Source organism: Cannabis sativa, chromosome 5, assembly GCF_029168945.1.
Source record: "Cannabis sativa cultivar Pink pepper isolate KNU-18-1 chromosome 5, ASM2916894v1, whole genome shotgun sequence".
Lineage (NCBI taxonomy): Eukaryota > Viridiplantae > Streptophyta > Magnoliopsida > Rosales > Cannabaceae > Cannabis > Cannabis sativa.
The window spans coordinates 38,166,093-38,174,448 of record NC_083605.1 but is presented as its reverse complement, the minus strand read 5'-3'; the positions used below and the strand labels follow the sequence as shown (position 1 = coordinate 38,174,448).

Sequence of the window (8,356 nt, the reverse complement as noted above, 5' to 3'; positions counted from 1 at the left end):
AGTGATACTCTGACCAAGAGTCATCTTCACACTTTGAAGTTCATTCCTAAAGGCATATTCAAGATGAGGATTGGGGTGTGGGTTGTACATTTTGACACTACAGATATCAATAAACAGAAATAAATTATTGATCAGTAAATTCATACACAAGTTCAGAAAATAACAAGTAAAGCAAATATGTTTGCAAAAATACCAAAAACTAAACATATTTATTATTTTCCAAGGTTTTCAACATAATGAAATATAGTGTCCCGATAGGCGAGAGTCCAAGATAACATTAGTTGAATAGAGCAGTCAACTCATTTAAAATGCATACCATTTTAGGAACCTTTTATTCGATCAAAATGAGAATCCAACGTTGTCCTAGTAGGCGAGAGTCAAGGTTATTCTCATTTTATGAGCTTCTACCATTGTTTCATGTTTTGTAAATTTATCTCTAAGTAGTCACCGTAGGGGAGAGTCTAATAGAGATGAAACTTACAAAACACTTATCATATGAGATCTTATGGTGTTAAATGCTTTCAACGAATAACCATCTATAAGGGGGACGAAGTCTAGCGTCTCGAGGTTATATTGAAAACATTTAACCATTGTAAGACCAACAATGGAGATCAAATATCTCTTTAATTAAATCTCATTATTTAAAATAATACATTTTTAATAAATCATTTATTTTAATCTATATATTTTCATTAATAAAAATTGTTTAATTTAAGTTGATCCAAAATTAATTAAAAAATTAATTTTTACTTTTAATTTAATTTTCAAATTTAATTTTCCAAAATCACTATATAAAAATCTATAAAATTTCGAAAATATTAAAATATAATAAAATAAATATTTGAAAAAAATCTAATTTAAGTTGTTCTAAAATATTAAAATTTTCAACTTAAATTATTTTTTAAAAATTTAACTAAATAACAAATTAAGTATCTTGAACTAACTACCTTAATTTGAAAAATATTCCATTTTAAGTTGATCCAAAATTAACAAATTTTCAACTTAAAAAAAAATTAAGAATATTTCAATAACTAATTTCATAGAATATCTCAACTTAATTATGAATTTAAAAAATGCTCAAATTCATGTTGATCCAAAATTAGTTATAAATAACTGATTTTCAACTTAAATATATTTTATGAAATATTAAATAATTAAGAATCTAGAAGTATCTAATTAGCTATAACTTCTTTATTTAATTAAATACAGAAAAATACATCTTGTTTATCTCGAATTTGAATTTCAATAAACTAAGTGTATTTTTCTAAATTAATTTCAAAATAATCAAATGAAAAATTAATTTCATATATTTTGAAATTAATTATGTTGCTAATCATTTTTATTAGGTTAAACTAGCTTAATTAACCTAGTACAGTTGTTCATGTGAGGGAGGGCTGGGTTCTGTATGTTGTACCCACTACTATGGCCCCCTAACTCTCACACAAGTCCCAAAAGAGATGAATTTAACATTAATTAAAACAACTGTTATTAATTGAATAGGCCCAAAAACTAATTGGGCATAAATAAAAATCTATCAAGTTTGATAATTTTATTTAGCAACCTAGTCCATTTTAATTATAAAAAATTAGATGGGCTACCTATACACATCAAAGCCCAAAGCAAACATATAGGCTCACACATGCACAGTAATTTGGATGGATCCTATCATGTTACTAGGTTTATACATAGATGAAAGAAGATTGCAAAATTTACATATTACAAATTATTTATTTGACCTATTGACAATTGAACCATTAGTTAAAATCAGATCATTTGATCTATCAACAAGTTAACAATGGCAATTTATATCAAACAATAATAAGTTTTATAAAACTTGTTTTAATAATAAACACTATAAAACACACCATGCAACAAATTGGATAGTTGGATATAGGATTTATTTAATTTGAATTAATTAAATAATTAATTAATTTTTAAAATTTTAAATAATAAAATATTATTTTCGAAAAAATATTAAAATTAAATTAAATAATTAATTTCAAAATTAAACCTATAAATTTGAAAAATTGGAATTTCAACAAACCTAAATATCCATTCAAAAAATGCTAACAACTTTTCAAATTTAATATTATTATAAAAAATAAAATTAAATATCCAATAAAATAAAATGATAAATAAATATCATTTATCTAATTTTATAATTTAATTTAAATAAAATAACAAAATTTTGAAAGTTAGCAAAATATATTCTTACATTTTAAAAATTCTTGATAAAACAATCTTATTTTAAATTTCAATGAAGGTCATTTTATAAAATAAATTAAATAATTTTAAAAAATATTTGACTTTAAATTTAAAAATAAGATAAAATAACCAAATTTTAAAAATTAAGATAACAAACTAAGCAAAAAGATAGATTTTTTACTTATTTTCAATGTTCAAATGTCACTAATATCTTAATTAATTAAAAACAATATTAATTAATTTAATTCTGATAATTAGATTTGAAATATGAAAAATAAAAATCTAAATACAAAACAACACAAAAAATTTGAAATTAACTCCATGAAAAAAAATGATAAATTGAAAAAAAATTGCATTTGGCTCGGATTGTAATGCATACCATTCAAGCGCATGCAATAGGCGGATTGGGGCTAATTCCACACACAGGCATGTTGCTAGCAGCCTTTGTGCACGCCGAATGGGGAAATCAGACAACCCCGTGCGTGTTTCTTCGGACATTCAGTGTCCGAACACACACCAGACCGAGTGAAACTCGGTGTCCGTGCGCGTGTATGGTGCACCCGATTTCTGATTTTTTTCAAATTTTCAAAAAATCATAACTAATTCAAATAAAATTGAAATTGAGTTCTGTAAAAAGATGAATTGCTTAATATTTTTCCCTACTATCCAATAAAAATATTTTTAGAACGAAAATACCATTATTTTTCATAAAAATTTTGTAAACATCAATTAATCACGAATAAACACATGGATTAACATGAATCACATTGAAATCACACATACATCATTTTAAATCCATATTACTTGAAAGTAAATCAATTAACATGACTCTGATACCAATGGTTGGAATATATTTTACTAGGATCTAGATTTACTAACAAGTACGTTTTTAACTTTCTAATATGAATTTCTAAAACGATGAAAATAAACATATAAAAGGAATGAGAAACCTTACGGTCGTTGCAGCTGCATTAAATGACTCATTCCGCTCCGATCTCTAACCCTCGTACCCTTTTTGTAGCAGTGTATCACCAAGATCTGAGCCCGATTCTCCTTCTTGTTGTTTGGATTTTTCTCAGTCTTACATACTATGATTGAGGACTCCCTTGCTATGTGTGAGCGTGCACTCAATCACTAATGGCTTAATATTGGTTTGTGAAGAATAGCTATGGATTTCAAAATTAAGAGAAGAAAGGAAGAGGTCTCATAAACCTAGAGAGAAAACTAGGTTTTTAGCTTTGGAGGCATTCATTGGATAATGAGACCATAATCTTCCTTTTATACTAATTTCCAATAGGGTTAGGGTTGAATTATTTGGAATTAAAAATTAATAAAATTAGAGTAAAATAGGCACAAAATGGCCGACCATATGATGGGCCCTACATTAGTTTGGTTTTTGCTATTTTTCTCGACTATTTTATCTATTTTTCACAAATAACACTTTTTGCAACTTCAACCCTATAAATGCAAAAACTATTTATTTAATAATTAAAATAATTATCAAATAAAATTGTCATTTATAATATTCAATAATTAGACTCCACAAAGTCTTTTAATTAATAAATTAACCCTAAAATATATTTTCTTCACAATGAAGCCATAACATAGTGAAAATTCATAAACTAGACATAGTCTAATTTTAGAATAAAAATTGATTAACTAAAATCAATTAACTGAGTCTTACAAGCTGTTTTTCTCAACTAGTATGGGGACCATGGGCCTATATAACTGAGCTTCCAATAAGCAGATCTAGAATTTACAAAGTAAATTCTCTAACTTATTAATTCCTCGTTGAACCACTATAGAACTTGGAATTGCACTCTCAATTACATAAAACATTCTATATGTTCCACGATATAGATACACTATTCATTATCCATTGTTATAATCCCAATAATCAATGATCCTCTATGGGTGATTTATATTGCATTGGGATAAAATTACCGTTACACCCTTTCAATGTATTTTATCCTTAAAACACTTAGCCACCTATAAACAATATTTTAGTGAACTAATATAATCACTAAAATGAGCGCTCTATCATTTATCTTTAATTAGCAAAGCTCGAAGGAAATCATCGTTTCACTTGTATGTCCGAATAGAATCTATAGATTGCATATTTATGATTAGCGCTCCCACTTAATTGTACTATCGTGTTCCCAAAATGTACGTATCACCATGACGAAAAGGTATGCTTAACTAATAAATTAAAGAACACAAATAACACTCTTGAGATCGAACCTAACCATCTCAGGATTGAGATCATTTGATCTAGGATCAACTAGGTGTTATTGAATTGAATAGATATTGCGGTAAGATTATCATATCTAGTTCAAGTTCAATATCGGTCCCTTCCAATGCATTCTCCATACATGCAACCCAAGCTTACTTTAACCAATGCCCTGAAAAGGACATAACATTTATCAAAAGTGCAAGTAAACTACGTTGTAGATTATCATATTAGTTAAACCCTGTGTACTGATAAATATAAGAATACATTTAATCGCACAATCTTATTTACTTTCCACTGTGTTGACAACACAATAAACCAGTATATCTATTTGATAAGGATTTTGATGAATTTATTAATCAAATAAGAAAATATATGATCACATGAACCAAATAACACATTAAACAAGTAATGAAATTAAATCTGTTTCTTTACTAATAATTGAATAGAAAAGATTATATTGAAATAGAGTGTTATTTTAGGCACAAAGCCCAACATGTAAACCTAGTAACATGATAGGGCCCATCCAAATTATTTGACCTGTGTGAGCCTATGTGTTTGCTTTTGGGCTTAGATGCATATAGGAAGCCCATTTAAGTTTTATTAATTAAATGGACTAGGTTGTTAAAATAAAATTTCACATAAGTAATTTTATTTAGGCCCAATTAGTATTAGGTTTATTAAATGAATAAAAATTATTTATTTAATGGTTAAATTCCTCTCCTTTGGGCCTTGTGTGAGAGTTAGGGGGCCAATAGTAGTGGGTACGACATACTGAACCCAACCCTCTCTCACATGAACCACCCTAATTGTGAAAGCTCATTTTCCTTATTTAAATAATTGTATTAGGTTAATTATATTAGTCTAACCTAATTAAAATTTAATTAGCAACACAATTAGCTTTAAAAAATATGAAATTTTTTTTCATTGAATATTTAAAGTTAATTTTAGAAAAACACTTAGTTAATGAGATATATTCAAGATAGTTATTTCAAGTAACTAATTATATTTTCTAATATTTAATTAATTAGGAACATATATTTAAGTTGAAAATTAATTATTTTAATTAATTTTAGAACAACTTAAATTAGAATATTTTTCATTAAATTAGAACTAATAATAAGGTTGATGTTATACTTAATTATTTGATTCTTTTATTTAATTCATTTAATTAAATTAAAAATTAAATATTTAAGTTATTTTTTATTCTAGACACTTAAATATTAGTTATTTTCAGTATATTTAATTAGATAGAAAATTATATTTAAGTTAAAAATTTTAATTTCAGAACAACTTAAATTAGAAAAAATTTCAAATATATTTTATTTTGTTTTATTAATCATTTACCCACGAAAATTTTTAAATTGCATTTTTTTTAATATAAATAATTTTAAAATTTTTATTTTGAAAGAAATAGTTTAAAGTTGAAAATTATTTTTTTTAATTAATTTAAGATCAACTTAAATAAAAAAAAAGTCATTATTGATTAATTAAAATAAATGGACTAAAATATATTATATTAGAAAATAAAGAAATTAGTTAGTGAAAATTTAGATAGCTATTTTCGGTTTGCTTGAAGTATTTTTCTAGTTATATTTAATTAAATAGAAAATTAATATGTAAGTTGATTTTATTCAAGACACTTAAATATTTGATAATTTTCTTAAAAATTTATTTAAATAGGAAAATTATATTTGTGTTGAAAATTAATTTTGGACCAACATAAATTAGAATAATTTTTCAAGGATTTATTTTATTTTATTTTAAGAAATTTCGAAAAATGTATTTATTTTTAAATATATTGGATTTTCAAATTTTGCTATATATTTATAGAAAATTAAATTTTATTTGAGAATTAATTTTAATTAATTTTTGATCAACTTAAATTGAATAATTTTCAGAATATTTAATTAAAATTATTACTTAGATGGAAAATAATTTCATTTATTTTCAGATCTATCTAACTATAATTTTATAAATATTACATTAAAATTTATATTTAGAGTTTTCTAAATTGGTAATTTTAATTAAATAAATATATATTTTGAAATAAAGAGATTAAAATAAATATTAGATGAAAATACACTATAAATAATGAGCTTTATTAGAAGTATATTCGATCTCCATTGTTGGTTCTACATAGTTGTTTTTTTAGTGAGTAATCATTGGTAATGGATGAACGTTCATTAGCAACTTCACACCGTAGAATCTCGAAAGATAAGTATTATTTGTAAGTGTTTTATACCTAGTACTGATCACCATAATGGTGGCTGCTTGGAGTAAGACTTACAAAAGTATGAAACAATAGTAGAAGCTCATAAGATAGAATGGCCTTGAATCTCGCCTAAATGGGACAAAGTTGGATTCTCATCTTGATCGAATAAAAGGTTGCTAGAATGTTTGTCACTTTAGACGAGCTGACTACTCTATTCAATGGACGGTATCTTTGATTCTCCCATAAACGGGAAACTAGTATTAGTTTGTTGAAAACCTTGGAAATTATTCAAGATTGAATGTTTTTAGTATTTTCACTTGTCATTGCTACTTGCTAAGTGCTAATAATTTCTGAATATGTTTTTGTGTTAAACCTTACCTCATTTCTATCTATTGTTATTTGTAGTATCCAATATGACTATGAACAACCCCATTATGTCAGTGTTGACTGACAACAAGCTCTCTAGAGCTAACTTCATCAAATGGAGAGAGAACATTAATATTGCTCTCATTGGTGAAAATTCCCTATTTTTGTTGACTGAAGAGCCACCTGAGCAGCCAGGTGAGAATGCGACCAAGGCATTTAAGGAAAAGTTCAAGCGTTGGCAGAATGCTAACAACAAAGCTCGATACTTTATGCTATCAAGCATGGTCGACACCTTGAAAACAAGGATTGCAAATACTCTCACGGCTGTAGAAATCATGAACCAGTTAATTGAACTATTTGGGATGGCGTCAATTCAAGCTCGCTTTGAGGCGACAAAGAATTTCATGAATGCACGGTATGAAGCCTCATCAAAACGTGCGTGATCATCTACTCCAGATGACTAGTCACTTCCAAGAGGCTGAGAATCATGGAGATGTTATAGATCATACAATTCAAGTGAGTTTGATCTTGAATAGTTTGACTCCAGCTTTTCTACCCTTTCCATCAAATTATGTCATGAACTAGTTGGAGCTTGACTTTCACGAGTTGATCAACAACCTTCAGACATTTGAAAATTTGATTGGAGGACCATATAAAGGAGGAACTAAAGCTCCTAGTTCTGACACTGCTAATGGTACGGCCAAGGAAGAGGCGAACATAGCCTCTATTTGAAACCCAGCTAAAAGAAAAACTAGAAGAATAGCAAGAAGCCTCTTAAAGCTGTGAAAACAGTTAAAAAGAAAAAGGCTGCTAATCCCGATGCAAAGCAAAAGGAAAATGTTTCTATTGCAATGAAAAGGGCCACTGCAAACCCCAATGCCCTAAGTTTCTAGCAAAGAAAAAGGTATTTCTATCTATGCTATAAACTCATGTGTTTTAGAGAATTATTATCCCCTTGGATTATTAATTCTAGATCTACTAACAATGTTTGTTTTTTTCTTATTTCAGCTCTAGCTGCTTAAACTTGGATTGTTATCCTAGCGAATTGAGTCGGATGGTTGGACAGAAGGGTGGAGATTGTGCAAGATTGAAGATGAAGCTCGAAATATACTTTTATATTTTTGATTTAATTGTTTCTATTTAAGAACAATTTAGTTTCAATTATTGGTTTGGGATTTTATTCCTTATTTCATATTATTGCAGAGAATTCATTTAATGTTTTAGAGATTATTAATAAAATTTTCTCTTTAAGATATTTTGTTATGAATTGCATTTATGAATTGAGCTTCATATTTTCTTTATCTTGTGTAAGCCAATACCAATTATATTTATATATTTAT

At 26.7% G+C, this 8,356-nt stretch overlaps 1 protein-coding gene across 1 annotated transcript; it reads left to right on the top strand.

The window, feature by feature from the left end:
* Positions 1-7,063: 7,063 nt before the first annotated feature.
* Positions 7,064-7,459, top strand: LOC115717848 (uncharacterized). Its single transcript, XM_030646818.2, has one exon. It carries the CDS (start codon positions 7,064-7,066, stop codon positions 7,457-7,459), a length of 396 nt encoding a protein of 131 aa, XP_030502678.2.
* Positions 7,460-8,356: the final 897 nt, after the last annotated feature.

Coding starts and splice junctions, on each gene's coding strand:
- LOC115717848 (XM_030646818.2), top strand. CDS start 7,064: ATGACTATGAACAACCCCATTATGTCAGTGTTGACTGACAACAAGCTC.